Source organism: Acinonyx jubatus, chromosome X (genome assembly GCF_027475565.1).
Source record: "Acinonyx jubatus isolate Ajub_Pintada_27869175 chromosome X, VMU_Ajub_asm_v1.0, whole genome shotgun sequence".
Taxonomy (NCBI): domain Eukaryota; kingdom Metazoa; phylum Chordata; class Mammalia; order Carnivora; family Felidae; genus Acinonyx; species Acinonyx jubatus.
The window spans coordinates 21618154-21634550 of NC_069389.1; the positions used below are offsets into that span (position 1 = coordinate 21618154).

General features: G+C 46.3%; 1 protein-coding gene across 3 annotated transcripts; it reads left to right on the forward strand.

The window, feature by feature from the left end:
• Nucleotides 1-7304: 7304 nt before the first annotated feature.
• On the forward strand, nucleotides 7305-15112 carry LOC113597716 (melanoma-associated antigen B1-like). 3 transcript variants are annotated; one of them, XM_053202206.1, is made up of 4 exons: nucleotides 7305-7523; nucleotides 8089-8163; nucleotides 11740-12342; nucleotides 13454-15112. In XM_053202206.1, exon 4 carries the CDS (start codon nucleotides 13491-13493, stop codon nucleotides 14493-14495), a length of 1005 nt encoding a protein of 334 aa, XP_053058181.1. In that variant the 5' UTR covers nucleotides 7305-7523; nucleotides 8089-8163; nucleotides 11740-12342; nucleotides 13454-13490; the 3' UTR covers nucleotides 14496-15112. The 3 variants fall into 3 exon arrangements, with proteins under 3 accessions (XP_053058181.1, XP_053058182.1, XP_026910336.2); XM_053202207.1 differs by lacking the exons at nucleotides 7305-7523; nucleotides 8089-8163 and adding an exon at nucleotides 12786-12834 and having other exon boundaries at nucleotides 9996-12342; XM_027054535.2 differs by lacking the exons at nucleotides 7305-7523; nucleotides 8089-8163; nucleotides 11740-12342 and adding an exon at nucleotides 12848-12997.
• Nucleotides 15113-16397: the final 1285 nt, after the last annotated feature.

Below are 16397 nucleotides of genomic sequence, written 5' to 3' on the forward strand. Positions count from 1 at the left end.
CCAGCCTGTTCACAAGAAGGGTTGTAGCTGGCTCTGGTGAGGGTGGGCATGGAGGGGAAGAGAAGCTTAACCAATGTTGGGCTAATAAGCATTTTGTTTCAATGGGATCAGTGTCGACAAGCACTTGAGCTAACTATTTATGAGGCTAAGAACGGGATTTTTGAGGATCTGTGTCTGGCCTTGTCAGAGGTAAACAAAGGAGCGCCCTGAGTCTTACCTAAGTGATATGGAGGATGGAGCTTTGAAGCAAGCGGTTTCCTGGAACACAAAGAAAGTGCGAACTGCCTCAATTTGACTGATTTCCCGGATCAGAGGGCTCAGGTAACATTCAACATTATCATGTGGGAAAGAACAAAGTTTTATTAATGAATAAGTAGTAAGCCAGACTAGGATGTACATCCCAGGCAAGCAGACAAAGCCAAAAAGAAATCTTACTCTTCTATATTGCCGAGCAGATACAACCCATTATACACACGTTCTTAGGAGAAAAGATAACTAATCCCCAAGTAAGAGGACTTGATGTCTCCATTTGTCACACGTATTTCTTCCTAAATGTATTTTTCTGGGATGTAAAATTGGTAAGAAGCTTCTTTAGAAAAAGTGTAAATAGAAAACCTTTTTCTTTTAAAGGCTACAGTAAGTGCTATTTAAAAAGAGGTGGGTCAGGGGTGCCTGGGTGGCTCCTTTGCTTAAACGTCTGACTCTCGGTTTTGGCTTGGTCATGATGTCACGGTTCCTGACTTTGAGCCCCACATCCATCTCTCTGCTGTCAGCACAGAGGCTGCTTCGGATCTCCTGCCCCTCCCCTGCTCTCTCAAAATAAATAAAGTTAAAAAAAAAAAAAGGCAGGGGAAGTCTCATTCCCTTTTGACACAAAAAGAATAAAACTTTTTAGTTTTTAATTTACTTATCCTGATAATGCCCCCCTTTGTTACTGAAAACCAGTAGAAATACAGTTTTAGAAATCATCTCATTGCCATTTCTACCTTTCTCTGGGCAAATTGCAGCCATCTATATAGCCAACAAGTCGTTAGTAAATTATAAAGCGATGCAATTATAAGAATAAGGTAGGATAAATTCAGTACATTATTTGCCTTGGGGGAAAAACTTTAAATATATCATACTAATAGTTAATAGTCAAAGCATATTCTTGATTATCAACGTGTGAAACTTCTTCATCATACATTAATTTTACAAACTGTTGTGATGCTTTATTGCTTAAGCTTTCAAATAATTAACTATCTGAGTAGTATTTAGTAATTCCTTATAAAATATTACCCAATCCAAGCCTAAGGGGAGCTTAACTCTAGAGCCTCGTGATCTAAATTTTTAACTAAGAGTTGGATTTCTCCTGAGTTTCCCTTAGTCACAGAAGTAACATCTACATGAGGGCTTAGGCCCTTCAATAACAGCTCCAAAGAATTTTTCCCACATGTGAAACAGACACCATGGCCCTTATCTAGTATCAAAATCTTATTAAGAGACACTTGTCAGGGGCTCCTGGGTGGCTCAGTCACTTAAGCATCTGACTTGACTTCTGCACAGGTCATGATCTCTGGGTGTGAGATCCAGCCCTGTTTCTGCTTGGCCCTGGGTGGGGAGCCTACTTGAGATTCTATCTCCCTCTGATCTTCCCCTGCTCACTCACATGCAAATGTGCACCTCTCTCTCAAAAAAAGATGGCTGTCAAAGGGCACAGTTCGAACTTCCAGTTTTTACTGTACATGACTCTGCTTTTAAGCCTCAAGGACAAGCCTTCTGAATACCAGACAGCATTGGTTTATCTGTATATATTGGGGCCGGAGAGGATTTGCACCCCAAGATGAATGGGGTGACACCTGCTCTGTCCTCCGATGCCTCTATTCATAAGTAATCGATTTTTTAGAGGCCAGTACCTGCTGGGTGGGCCCTGAGGCCCCACCTCTCAGGTCAGGTACACCAGGTCGTGTGGGCCTTACAGTCCGCAGCCTGCCTCTTACCTCAGATTGCAGCCCAGCTGTCACGCTTCTCATAGCCACTAAATGACTACCCTCCCTTCAAAAAACAAAAACAAACAAACAAACAAACAAAACTGCTGATCCCAATAGGAAGGGCTGGTTTTTCTCATATTGAAGAAAAATGTAAATCATATGGTCTTTTGGTTAACTTTCGCATATTGACATTTATCAGCTTAACACCTTTTTTTTTAAGTTTATTTATTCATTTTGAGAGAGAGAATCCTAAGCAGGCTCGTGCAGAGCCCAGTGCAGGGCTTGATCTCATGAACCACAAGATCATAACCTGAGGCGACAGCAAGAGTCGGAGGCTCAACCAACTGAGCCAGCCAGGTGCCCCAGCTTAACACCTTTTTTTTTTTTTTTTAATTTGCTTTGTTCCAAGTGACTAGTTCAACTACTCTTGATCCTGGTGCCTTCACATGAGGGCATGGTCTTATATTCAAGTTCTCAATGACTCCATAATGTTTATCATCAATGCCTTCCTGTTTACCTGGTGTGTGGATGACATGGGAATTGTGTAGGCAGAATCTTGACTAAGATGTAAAAGTGGACCCAGGCTAGCGCGCATAAGGTACAAGAACCTGTGTCCTCAAACACAGCAGGTGATTAATTAGCATACCTGCTGTTCTTTGTTATTAGCATAATAAAGCTAGGCCTTAGTCCCCTTGTGCAGGGAAATCCACTAACGAAGGGAACCACCACACGTGTAAAAGATCACGGCCTCTTTCCTTCCAGGACTTGATTTGATGTAGGGAAGGATAAAGAAAAGCAGGGGAGCAGGGAGGGGGGTAGCTGAGAAAGGGAGGAGGGTTCTGTGAGAGAAAAAGTCCCTTTCATTCTCATTTCCTCTTCCATGGTTTCCAATTTTTCTTTCTGGCTATTCAACTCATATTTAACTTTCCTGTAAGAATGATATGAATTCCATACATACCAATAAATAACTCATTTGGTTGAGATGAGGACCTGTTGAGAATCTCTGCAAATACATTAATTTATACAAATTAAAAGACGTGCCCTCGGGCCACTGCAAGAGGAGATTCTTACAGGTACACCATTCATTATGTGACAGATTACATGTTAAAGACAACCATAGGCAACATTCCCAGCTTCTCTTATTTTCCATAATCAAAGCTAATAGTGATCCTGGGAGTTTAGAGCCCACATTATCATGCTTTTTTAATAATAAAATCTTGAATTCAGAGAGGGTGGTTTCTCTGACAAGTATTCCAAAAGAGCAGAGAGCTAGAAGGAAGACTCTATGAGTGAAGGTCTCTTACTTGAGTCTTGTGGGTCCACAGAACTTCTGCACATTCACTCAATTTAGGAACTTCCAGAAGTCTTATCCTCATTTCCAAATCTGTGGCGGTAGTTAATGAAAAACAAAATCTCCTGCCAACTCAGAAAGGCCTCTCCACAAAACACAGGAAAGAGAGAAAACAGTTTTATTATTTAATAAGCACTGAACCAGAATGTGATACCCATCACAATGCTAAAGAGATTGCTGAGACAGAAAGAGATCTCACCCTTTTATGCAGCCAAACAGATATAACCCATTATATCCGTGATCTTAAGATAACAGTAACTATTCCTCAAGTAAGAGGACTTTACGGCACCATTTACTACACCTAGTTCATCCTAAATTCACCTGGTAATTTGGGGTGGGGGAGAGTATCTTTGTTAGCTAAATGCCTTTATCCAAATGGAAGAAAAAACTCATTTCTTTATGACAGAAGACAGGTGCTGAAGTTAAAATCTCAGGGAGATAGGGGTGCTGTCTTACTTAATGTTTATGTTTCAAGGGACTGACTCCCACTTAAGAATAAATTCCTGGGCTGCAAATTGGCAAGAAGCTTATTCAGCTTTTAAGAGTGACAATGATCTCAATGAAGCAGAAAAAGAATTTACAAGTTTTTTGTTTGATTTTTCAGAGAGAGAGAGCGAGAATATCTTAAGCAGGCTCCATGCTCACCATGGAGCCTGGCAGGTGGCTCGATCCCACGACCCTGTGAACACGACCTGAGCCAAAATCAAGAATCAGATGCTCAACTGATGGAGCCACCCAGGCTTCTTGTACCAGAAAGAATGAAATTTTATTTTTTAATTGAGGTATAATTGACAAATATCAGTTTCAGGTGTACAACATGATTCGATATTGGTACTTTTTTCCTATTTTAAATTTTTATTCACCCTTGTGTTTATCAAAGGGGGAATGGGACGCCTCTGACTGGATATTATATAAGACTCCATTTTGCTAGCAGAAATGTTCTTGCTATGCTGGTGGCCCTGAAGAAAAACCCTGTCATGCTGTAAAGTCCCTGTGGAGAGGGCCGGTGTGGAATGGGCCACATGTCACGAAATTGCAGGCCGGCCTCCAACCAAGAGCCAGCAACAACAACAAGAATGATGTAACCACAAAAACTTTTTAGCACCAATGCCAACAAAGTGAGTGAGCTTGGATTCATCTCTAGTTTGGTCTTCAGATGAGAACACGGCTCCAACGACACCTTTGATGCAGTCAGGTGATACTTTGCCACAGGGAGCACAGTTGATTTTTAGCTGGACGTCTTACACAGAGACACTGTGAGATAATAAATTTGCGTTTATGCAGCTACATTGGTGATGGTTTGTTACGCAGCAAGAGTAGAAAATGAATACAAGAAGAGTCAACCATATTTACCTAGATATTAAGATAGACCCTTCTTTGGGTCTTTCTTCAACCCTTGTATCCCCAGGTTCTAAGCCTGAAGCGGTTACCTGCTGGCAGGAAAAACTGGTTCGTGAAACATTTGAGTAAGTAAGTGGGAACCGTTTGCTCTGTGGACGTTGGAGGCACCTAGAATGAAGAATGGAGAGCAAAGGTGAAGGCGGGCCTTGTTCTGGGCTGAGAGCTGCCTACCATCCTGAGTGTGTCAATGAGATAACCAACACAGCGTCCTCCTCCTCCACTTCCCCTTAACTCAGACCCTGTAGACTTGTTTCAGGGTGACTCTTTGCACAATGAAGGATAGACTGTCAGAATAAAGTCTTTCTCACTACAATTCCAAATACCAGTTAGACGGTGGGAAGTCCCCATTTACACACGTCACGTCCGGGGCACAACCTGCCCCGACTGGTGGGAGTACATTGCTAGAGGAGGCGGCACTCACGGTGAACATATCCACAGCTGTCTGCCTGCCATCACTGTGGAATCACCATCACTCGCTGCTTCCTGACTTCCCTCGGCTCAGACTAGCCCTGATGACAACAAGGAGACAGATCTCCTCCTTGTACCCTAAGTACCGTAAACCCCGGTGTGGCTCTCTGTGTGAGGTCGCCCCTGATAAATGGAATCTGCAGGATAACTCCACATGGGCAAACCAATGGGGAGAGGCCTGAAAAGACCTCAATAGACATTTTACCAAAGAAGACATCCAGATGGTCTACAGACACCTCAAAAGATGCTCACCATCGCTAATCAGTAGGGAAATGCAAATCAAAACCACAGCAAGGGATCACCTCACACCTGTTAAATGGCTGAAATCATAAGTGTTGGGCAGGATGTGGGGAAAAAGTAACCATCATGTGCTGTCGGTGGGAATGCAAAAGGGTACAGCAACTGTGGATTTACCCAAAGAAGACAAAAATACTAATTCAAGACGATATATGCAGCCCCTGCTTATTGTATTATTTACAACAGTGAAGATAAGGAAGCAACCTAAGTGTTCATCATTAGACAAATAAATAAGGAAAATACGGGGTGCGCATGCACACACACACACACTGTAATATGCTTATTCATAAAAAGGATGAGGGACCCCTGGGTGGCTCAGTCAGTTAAGCATCTGACTCTTGATTTCAGCTCAGGTCACGATCTCATGGTTCATGAGATCAAGCCCCTCGAGGAGCTCTGCACTGACAGCACGGAACCTGCTTGGGATTGTCTCTCTCCCTCTCCCCTGCTCATGCTCTCTTTCTCTGTCTCAAATAAATAAATGTTTTCTTTTTAAAAAAGGATGTCATTTGAGACAACACGGATGGACCTAGAGAGTATTATGCTAAGTGAAATAAACTCAGACTAAGACAAATACCATATGATTCCACTCATAAGTAGAATCTTAAAAAAAAAAATTCAAATACCAATGATCATATAAAAAGCAGAATCACGCCTATAAATAGAACAAACAGATGGTTGCCAGAGGGGAGGAGGTGGGGGATGGGTAAAGGGGAAATAAGGGATTCCAGTTGTGGAATAAATAAATCATAGGAATAAAAGGCACAGCATATGGAATCTAGTCATTGATACTGTAATAGTGATGTCATGGGATAGACGGTTGCTATACTTGTGGTGAGCACAGCATCATCTATAAGCTTGTCAATTCACTAAAATGTACACCTGAATTTAATGGAACATTGTATGACGACCACACTCAAAAGAGTGTTACAAAAAAGGAGGGGGGAGAATCCCAGGCTCCCAATTTTCTCCACCCCCCCATAGCAGGAGTCCTCATTCTGGTGCAGAAGGAGGTAGGACACTGCTCCCATCACATCTGCACAAGCCAGGCCTGTCTCTAAGTTCTTAACAACGTCTTAGTTCTCTTCAGTGTGTCATCAGTGCTGTACCCCTGGTCCCTACTGTCTTGAACGCTACTGTCCAGGTTAGGCTTTCTGAAGGTCCCAAGATTGACAGGTCGGTCGGGGACTAGCACAGAGGGAGGTGGAATGAACGGAGCACTGACCCAGGGAGTCGTCTTCTAAGGCAGCGCTAAGTACCGGAGTACTACTCTCTGAAAATGAAGGCCCGGAATGGCATCCAGGCCAAATAAGCAGGACACAAGAGGGCTCAAAGAGCTGCCGTTTCTTCTCATCCTCTCCAGCTCACACCTTCCCCAGTCTTTCTGTTACTCAAGGGCCTGCTGTCCCCAAGTCTTTTCATCTCTTTGCCTCCAAATGTCCTACTTGACCCATGCTGGTGTCTTTCTAGTTGATAGAATATACAAAATCTTTGTGCTCTTCTCACTGGGATGGTTACAGTATATGCCGTGGGAGCTTTTTAATCCCCCTTAGAATTGTATTTTGTGTCCAGCATGAGGGAAGCGTTCCAGTTGTGTCAGTTTTCAGTTTGCCTTTCCAGATGTTCCACTGTCGTATCTCATTAAAAAACCTGTTCTTTCTCTCCTCTGCAATGACAGTTTTAATAATATGAAGCGTATGTGTAAGTGGGTGTTGTGGGACACTATTCAGCTCTATTGGTCTATTTGTTTATAGTGGCAAATATAGCACAAAGTTTTAATTACTACAGTTGTTTTGATGTTTACTTATTTTTGACAGAGATAGACTGCAAGACTCTGAGAGGGACAGACAGAGAGGGAGACACAGAATCCGAAGCAGGCTCCAGGTTCTGGACTGTCAGCACAGAGCCTGACTGGGGCTCTGTCCCACGAACCAGGAGCTCAGGACCTGAGCTGAAGTTGGACACTTAACCAACTGAGCCACCAGGCGCCCCAATTACTACAGTTGTTTTTTAAATAATTCTCAATATCTAACAGAGTAAGTCCTCATATTTTTCTATGTTTATCAAGAGCACTTGGTCATTTGAAAGTAAAGTTAAGAATCAGGTTGTCAAGTTTTGTATACAAAAATCTATATAGTTTCTTTTGGTGGGGGGGACTGGGTATTAATATACACTGTAGATTAAATATGGGGGAGAAGTAACATGTTTACTATTGAGTACTCTATGAACATGATAATCCTCTATTAGATTTTCATTAATTTCCCATATAGCAGCTGTATATGTTTCATTTTTATCATGTATTTTACATACAAATACATATATCAGGTGCCAGGTATTTGGTACAGTAATTTATAAGTTATAGTTTCTTAATTTCATGGTCAAACTGCTTGTCGCTGCACAGATAAAAATCTATGTTTACATATTGATCTTTTACTCAAGACCTTTTACCAATACTTTTACTGATATAACAGTTTAGCTGTTGTTTTCAGGTACCCTTTACTATAACATATGTTCTTTTATCATGAATGAGTGATAAATTTGATAAAACACCACTCTCTAGCCATGTAGATGTGACTTTTCCTCATCTCATCTGTCCACGAGGTATGCAGCCCTGTGTTCTCTTCTGGAACATGTCCGACTGCCATTTCCTCTGCTCACGCGACACCTGGATGCCAGGTCAGTTAAGCCAAGGACCGGCAACAGATGGAGGTGAGAGATCGGGGGGATGGAAGTGCCCAGAATTTTTCATCTTCTTCCTCTCTAACGCAGGGGGCTTCTCCTTCAGTGACTGTATTACCTTCCTAGCTCCAAGGTCCTTCAATAAATGTACTTTTCTCTTTGTAACCTCTGGATAATCCCTAATACAGATGACCAATTATATTGATTTTTTTTTTCATGTGAAATCCTTTCCTTCCTAGGAAAACCTTAGGTCTAGCACATATGTGTGTGCACACAAACACACACACACTAAAAAATTCTAGGACTAAAATGGAGACACTTACTGGACGTTAAAATTTTTCAAGCACTACTCCTAAAGCTCTACAGTAGTACCTGGGGGCAATAGCCCAAATAGTGCTTAGATTTGATAGAACTAAATATATCTATCAGAAAAAAATACTTACAACATCCAAATGACTCAAGAGTTACAAAAACAGCAGCATATTCCACCCAGATAATTAAAAGGTAGAAAATAATGAAGAGAAATGCAGAAATGATGAAATTAGGACAGCAGAGCCAACTGATGAAAGCTGGTCCTTCGCAAATATTTCTGTAACACCTTCTGTAGGTTTTGTCAATTACAAAATAAAGCAGCAGAAACAAGGGATATTACGTAAAATTCTACAAAGTATACATGTAGAAGAGATTTACAGGCTGCAAGTAACACTATCAATACTTCTACCATTATTTCAGGATAATGAACGGTGGAAAAGGAAACGATTCTACCTAGACAATTCTTTTAGCTAACAGAAACAAAGGAATGATAGAATTAACGTCCAGCAGCCCCTAATGGATTAATCAGTGAGGGTGATGCTCCTAATTGCCAACACCACCACAAAGGGGATCACAGGCATCATGTATCTCATCGTGGAAGTGCACAGGGTCCCCTCTGGAGTAGTGTTACTAATAAACAAAGTTAGATCTGATTAAGCATCTTCCTGTTTCTACAGAGTATTGTTGATGCTGAGTGCCAGGTACACTGGGTTCACTATTCTCTGTACTGTGTTGTACATGTTTTTTGAATTTCAATGATAATCTGATTTTACTTTGAAGACCATGACATAAAATTTAAAAATCCAAGAGAAATGGAATATTTTTCAGCGAAACATAAATGACTAAATAGGTCCATAAAGAAACAAAAAACTTAGCTAAAACGCAAGGTAGCCTCAAAACGTTCCTGAGCCAGCCAAACTTGAAGTCTTCTTACACCAAATGGTGAAGGAGAAATGAGGAAAACTTTTATATGAACTTTGCCAAACCATACAAAAAAAGAAGGGAAATGACTCACCCACTCTAATGCGTTAGCTCTCCTTGATACAAAGACCATATCCAGATACACTGAACAAAGAGTGCCTGAGCTCGGCTCACTCCCAGAGACGAGTAACATAAACAACTTCATGGCATATACGTGCAGTACAGTGGTCAATAAAGAAGGAAGATGTGCCAAAAGGATGCAAAGATTGTATAACGTCAAAAAAATGAACCAGAATTCACTACTCTAGTGGGAGGGAAAGCATCTGACAACATGCTGGGGTAAAGAAAAAGCTTTTGATAAAAATTCGGCACAATTTCATGGTAGTAACTTTTAGTAAACTTCTAAGAATGATTTTGGATGTGAATGTATAGCAGGACACAGCCATGCACAAGAATACTAAAATAAATATGAGATGTGAATAATAAAAATAAACAGATAATAGTACCAATCTCATCTTATAACTAAAATATCCCAAGTGGGGTGCCTGGGTGGCTTAGTCAGTTAAGCATCTGACTTCGGCTCAAGTCACGATCTCCCGGTTTGTGAGTTCGAGACTTGCGTCAGGCTCTGTGCTGACACGTGGTGCTGTAGATTCTGTCTCCCTCTCTCTCAGCCCGTCCCCACCTTGCACTCTGTCTCTCTCTCAAAAATCAATAAATGTTAAATGTTAAAACAACTTTTTTTTAAAATATCCAAAGTAATAAGCAAATGCAACATTCAAATATATAAGGATCATCAAATTGCTAGTGTGTAAAAAAATCACTATAGCAAAATCAGAAGCCTGGTCACACAAAATCAACACCGAATTAGAACACGTAATGGACAATAAGCCATTTATAATAGCAACAGTATCTAAAATGTACCGAAGAGGAAACCTCACAACACTGCAGAAGATCTTTATGGAGGCAACTAAAAAATGTACTGATAGAGTAAGAGAAAGAAAATGTCCCTGTAGAGCTGTAAAATATGTTTATTCAGGGGAAGAGAATTTCAGAAAGATATCAATTCTCCTTAAATTATTTAAGGATTTAGGGCCTTACCTGTAGCTTCCAAGATGAAAACTGATCTCGGGCTGCTATTTCCTGTGCCCAAAATCAACCCTTGGAAAAACTAAAGGAATAAACAAAACAATATCAACAATAACAGTAAAACAATACTGAGAAACCCCTGAGGGCTACTGAGTATGTACTGAACTAGCACTTGTGTGGGAGGAGGCTCTGAAGTTCAGACAGGTTTGTAGAAGACAGACTTGGTGGGAAGGGAAGGTTTGAAGTGTAGCCTTGATTTTTGCACTGTGCCCGGGATAGTGAATTTCTGCTGCTTCAGTGAGTGAACCTGAGGCAGCTCCTCAGAGCCCATGTGCCAGGACCATGGGGTAATGTCAGGACGGCACCAAAGTTTGGGTTAGTTGACGTGGTATGAGTCAGTGAGTTCAGAGACTGTCCTAAAAACTACCTGAAATCTCTTCTGTTGGTGAGGACTGGGCCTTTATTTTTGTGGTCATCTGAATACACTAGAAGGCACACATAAAATTAGAACACTTGAGATACAGTCTTTTAGCAAATTCCAGGTAAATAATAATTATTAACTATACTCACTGTGCTATACAGGTTTCTAGATCTTACTCATAACTGAAAGACTGTACCCTTTTATCAGATCTCCCCTCTTCTGTCACCTACCCCAGCCTCCAGTAACAACCATTCTCTATTACTATGAATTATATATATCTGTTTCCTTTCTAGAATCCAAATATAATTGAAATCATTATAATATTTGTCTTTTGGTGTCTGGCCAGTTTCACTTACCGTAATATCCTACTGATTCATCCATGTTATTGAAAACAGCAGAATTTGTCACAACACACGCAAAAATGGTAGCTATGGAAGGCGATATGTGGAACAATTTGTGATCACCATTTCAGTGTATGCATCTATGAAAACATCACATTGTGTGTGTGTGTGTGTGTGCATGTATATATGCATACAAAACAACGTGTAAAAACCCCAAAAGTGTTAAAATAGAATACAAGTATCATAGTAATTATGCACAGGCCAGAATTGTATCCCAGAAGCTTTCAGAAATGGCAGTGACGTCAGTCAGAAGACACAGGCAGAGCTATGAGGCTAAGAAGCAACTGACTTTCTCTGTGGGGTTCTCAATACCATGGTGGGGGTGAGAGGCTTCCGTTACCAACGGGAGCAACTCCGGGACTGTGAAGAACTCGGTGCAACATCTCTAACCTCCAACACGGGGCCGCAGAGGACTCTGTCCTCCCGCAGCCGTCTCTGGAAGGCCTCTGGCAGCAGTAGCCAGCAGAGGTGTAGCTGCACTTCATATCCCGAGTCACAGGCAGTGATGGCATCGACCTAAAGGCAGAAGAGGGACATCGACCAGCACCCAAAAGGACTCCAGGAAAGACACCGAGAGAGGATTGAGGCAGTTCCCACACGGAACACGGGCTCCCCCAAAGGCAACACCTGGCCATCGTCAGCTCGGGGGAGCCCCAGCCATGGCTGCTAAGCTCAGACCCCCAAACATTTCCTACTGCTGGGTGCTTAGAGGGAAACGAGACGCTTGGTCTGAGGCCCTCGGACACAGCACAGCAGAGGGAGGGTTCACAGGAGCTGCTAAGAGTCCGCCAAAGCCCGCGTGCGAGTCCTGCGGGAGGGACTCCAGCCCCCCTGGAACCCAGCCCCCCCCTGCGCATCCCCCCATGCCAACCCCAGAGCCCGCCCCCTCCGCTGTCGATCTGGGGGCCAGGCCCACATGACCGGAAGTGGCCCTTCCAACTTCCTCCCGGCGCTGGGCTGTGAGGCCTGGTCGGACAGCCGCTGCCTCGGCTGAACACGAGGAGGGGGTCCCACGTCCCGTCAGGGGTCAAGGTGAGAGCAGCCCTGGCTCGACCACCGCGGGGACGTTTCCCCGACACCCCCAGCCCCGTCTCCCCTGAAAAGAGGGGCCCACGCAGACCCTGGCCCGTTCCGCCCCTGCTCCGGGGGCTCGGAGACCCCCGTCATGGCCGTTCATCCCAAGTGCCTTGGCTTACCCCGCCGGGTGTCAGGGATTGCAGGCCTCGGCCCCAGGCTGCTGGACGCTGGCGCGGCTCAGCCCAGGGAGCCATCCCTCCCAGGCCCTGTGGAGGGAAGGAGGGGACCCTCGTGAGGACTGGGGGGACTCCGTACTCCGCGACAGGGGCGACGCAGCGTCCTGGCTCCTGACCTTGGCCGGCGGGGGGGGGCGGGGGGGGGGGGTAGGGTCCGGGCCCGGGCCCCGGGGACCAGAGGGAACGTGGCCTGTCTGCTCGTGTCAACCCTGCAAATGCCAGGAAAGGAAGGCCAGGCTGAGACAGCCCCGCCACGTCTAAGAAATACCAGGTGTGAGGCCGGGGGGAACTGTGTCCCGAAGCTGCAGCCAGCAGTCAGTGGAAGGGAGGGTCCCAGGTCCTACCCGGAGCCCAAGTGGGGATTCTGCGTCATTCCCAGCACCCAAGGAACCCAGGACAGAGAAGGCCTGCCACGGGTGTTCATTCAGCACCAGGTGCCCCCTGACTCCATGGGGGGCCGAGGCGCTCCCTCCTTTCGGCCCCGTGGGTCCCCTGGAAGATGGCGGGGTCGCTTCAGAGCAGGAGACGGGGGTGGGGGCCTGGGTCGGGCCCACAAGTACCGTGCCGAGCCTGAATGTGACGGAGAGGGCCCCCAAACCCGGGACCCAGGGCTCTCCCGCGTCAGTTCGGAACCCCGCTGTCACCCGAGTGGCCCCCAGGCAGGGCTGTCTGCCTGGGGCCAAGGCTCCCCCCACGTGCCTCCACAGGGTGCTCGGCCGGGGGGGGGGGGTGGGCGAGGGGGCAGGCTGACCGGGACGTCGGGAGCCCTGGGGGGTCGCCCAGCGGTGCCCTCGAGGACCCTGCAGGGGCGGCCTTGGCCGAAGGCCAGGGGGACTCTCCCTGCTGAAGGCTCTCAGGGCAACTCCTGCCCCCCACCCCCGCCCTTACAGGTGTCCTCGCTGCCTGCCAGCCGGGCCCGGCGTCGTCATGCCGCACCGCCAGAAGAAAAAGCTGCGCGCCCGCCAGAAACGCCACGAGGGCCAGGGTGAGGGGCAGGGTGTGGAGGGTGCTCAGGCCGCCGCCGCCGCAGCCGCAGAGGCTTCCCCGGGGTCCCCCCGGGCGGGTGCAGCCCAGCAGCCTCAGGGTGCCCCGGCCCCCGGGTCCCCCGGGTCCCCCGGGTCCCCCGGCGCAGGCGCCGCAAGCCCGCCACGTGAGCAGGGCGCCGAGGGCCCGGCCGCGCCCCCCGCCCCGGGCGCCCGCAAAGACCCCCTCAGCCGCAAGGCCGACATGCTGGTGCGGTTCCTGCTGGAGAGGCACGCCAGCAAGGAGCCCATCACGCGGGCCGCGCTGCTGAAGATCGTCAGCAGGAAGTACGAGGCGCACTGGGCCGAGATCCTCAGGCGCACCTCGGAGCGCCTGCAGCTGCTCTTCGGCCTCGAGCTCCGGGAGGGCGACGCCGGCGGCCGGGCCTACGAGCTGGTCAGCAAGCCGGGCCTGGAGGGCGACGGCGGCGACAAGGGGCCGCCCAAGAGCGGCCTGGTCATGGCGCTGCTGGGCGTGATCTTCATGAAGGGCAACCGCGCCAGCGAGGAGGAGGTGTGGGAGTTCCTCAACGTGCTGGGCGTGTACGCGGGCCGCAGGCACCCGATCTTCGGGGAGCCCAGGAAGTTCATCACCCAAGATCTGGTGCGCCAGAAGTACCTGGAGTACCGCCACGTGCCGGGCAGCAAACCTCAGCGCTACGAGTTCCTGTGGGGCCCGAGAGCCCGCGCCCACACCAGCAAGATGGAGGTGCTGCAGGTGCTGGCCAAGATCAACGACACGGTGCCCAGCTGCTTCCCCCAGCTGTACCAGGAGGCCCTGCTGGAAGAGGCGGCGCGCGAGAGCTCCACAGACGCAGCCACGGAGGCCTCCGCTGGCGAGGCTGCGGGCGGCCCTTCGGGAGCCGGGGAGCCGTCCCGGGCCCGGGTCGGCCGCGGCCGCCCCATCTAGCGAGGCCGGTGGGGCCGCTGCTCCTCCTGCTCGGGGCGGAAGGGGGCCCTTGACCTTCCAGGTAGTGCAGAGTCCGGGGGCTGAAGGGAAGTAAGTAGATCTAACAGTTAAGAAATCTTCAGTTGAACATTTTAAGTAGTGGGGGTCTAAGTGGCTTTGTTTTAACAAAACCTATCTTCTTTTTGATCTTCACATAATTACATTTTAGGTAAAGTTAAATACACAGATACATATTAGCTCGAGATATTTAATGTTTTTTCAAATGTTTTTCCTTTTAAGATAAAGTGTACTTTGCTTCAAGATATGAAGGTATGACCAACATTAGGCTCACATTTTTTTGCATTTCAAAAGGTTTTAAAGTCTCAGTTTTGCTATTTGTAAAAGAATTCAAATATATTCAGTATTTTGTTCAATATCCAGACAAGATGACATGGTACCAGAACAGGATTCAAGGAGATGTGAAAGAATCCAACAGGAAAATAGATGAGGTCACAAAGTACATGAAAAAAAAATAAACTTTAAAATGTTTAATGTGTTCAATTATTTGTTTGCCTTGTTGTTTTTAGTCTTGGTTTTCTAGTATTAAAAGATATCTGCCCTGGACTATCATAGCTTAATAAAGAATATTTGTTGAAGAACAGTGTTTATTTTCTAGTATCTACTGGATTAATTTTAAAAAATTACTTGGGATTGGGTAATTTGGGGTTTCAAAATAATCACATGATCGCTATCAATCAGTAAAGATCCAGTATTCCCCAATAAATATGCCAAGTGCTTTACAATATATTGTGTATATTCCAACATTGCGACAAGTCAGGGTTTGCCAGACTCCTTTTACAGATAAATAACTTCAAGATATCAAGTTCATAAGGCTGGCAATTAACAGAGCTATTGATGGTCTCGGGGACATGAAATGCTTGGCCTAACAGGGGAGGCCCCATTCAGCAGAGGGGCCTAGCAGGACAATTTTCCTGCCAGGCAACTATTGGCTATTTTGGTGTTCTCTATCGTACAGTGCATCATCTCTGACATATGCTGGATCAAAGCAAACAAAAATATTACAAAGAAGTGGGTGGTATCATCTGGAACCAAAATGTTCAGAGTAATAATGGTCGTTTGTAAGAGACCCAATATTTGCCCATCACTGTGCTTTACTGAGTGCTTCACACACATTACAGACAGTTCCAACAGTCCTGCAGGCTGGATTTTATCCAACACACTTAACAGAGGAAGAACTCAAAATATTCTCAAGTTCAGGTGGCTGATGAAGTGACAGAACAGGGAGTAGGGCCTGGTCTGATTGCTCTGGAGCCCATACTGTGCCACTCCTCCCTCAGGGCCTCCCCCTTAGGCTCCTCTTAGTCCACAATGACTCACAGGCAATAAGAAGACTTTGTAGCCAAACATCAGAAGCAGGCCTAAGGAAGGAAGGGGAGTAGGAGAATAAACCACAATTTAGGGATTGTCTGTGGGCTTCATTTACTAGGATTCTGCTCTCCCTCACCCCAGGGTTTCTTGAGAGCTGACTCGGCCCAAGGTGCAGGCTTTTGGTCAGTTCCAGCATTTTGCCACATTAGAATGTCCTCCTGGGTCATTCCTAGCGTGACCTGCTGTCCAACTCTGGAAGCTGACCTGCTGGCAGTTTTTCGCCATCTTTTTCTCTAAAGGACGTTCCTTGTGGCCAACGTAAAGCCGGTCCAGAATCACCTGCCTTCCTCCTGACTTACAACATTCCAACTTCTGGGCGCCTGGGTGGCTCAGTCAGTTGAGCCTCCGGCCTCGGCTCAAGTCAAGATCTCACAGTTTAGGAGTTGGAACCCCGCGTCGGGCCCTATGCTGACAGCTCACAGCCTGGAGCCTGCTTTGGATTCTGTGTCTCCCTCTCTCTCTGACCCTCCCCCA

Excerpts from the sequence above, each read along its gene's own strand:
- LOC113597716 (XM_053202206.1), top strand. The coding sequence starts at position 13,491 with ATGCCGCACCGCCAGAAGAAAAAGCTGCGCGCCCGCCAGAAACGCCAC.